At 62.3% G+C, this 438-nt stretch overlaps 1 protein-coding gene across 1 annotated transcript in view; it reads right to left on the reverse strand.

Annotated features, from left to right (window-relative positions):
* Positions 1–217, reverse strand: part of SPTY2D1 (SPT2 chromatin protein domain containing 1) — a 40,421-nt gene extending 40,204 nt beyond the window's left edge. The window contains exon 1 of the mRNA XM_019519695.1: positions 69–217. Within this exon, the coding sequence (XP_019375240.1) occupies positions 69–128 (60 nt within the window). The 5' untranslated portion in view covers positions 129–217. The remainder of the gene's footprint in view (positions 1–68) is intronic.
* Between the last annotated feature and the right edge of the window lie 221 nt (positions 218–438).

Here is a 438-nt window from a genome sequence, read left to right on the forward strand (position 1 = left end):
TCGCTGTGGGAGCGGGGAGGGGATGGGCGCCCCCACTCACTTCCCCCTCCCACCGGGCGGGCGCTCACCGGCGGGGCGCTGCCCCCCTGCTGCTCCGAGGCCACCAGCAGCACGTCCCGGAAATCCATGCTGGTCCCGGCCGGGGGGGCGGACGCGCTGCGGGAAGCACTGGGCCGTCGCCGCCACCTCCGCCGCTTCAACGAGCTCCCCCCACCCCCCCCGCGCAGGCAGCTTGTCCCAGTCCCAACCCCAATCCCTCCCAACCTCAGCAGACTTACCAGCTGTGTCAGCTGCCTGTTTAGTCTATGGCTGAATCTCCAAAGCAGCTGAATCTTTTCCGAAGCTTTTCTTAGTCGATTTGGATGCTTCAAATTGATTTGGAGCTTTTAATTGGTCTCCTGATTCAATTCAGATTCAGAGATTTGGTCCCCGAATTGG

The sequence above is a fragment of the Gavialis gangeticus genome, unplaced genomic scaffold, assembly GCF_001723915.1.
Source record: "Gavialis gangeticus isolate Ggan-Ray unplaced genomic scaffold, GavGan_comp1, whole genome shotgun sequence".
Lineage (NCBI taxonomy): Eukaryota > Metazoa > Chordata > Crocodylia > Gavialidae > Gavialis > Gavialis gangeticus.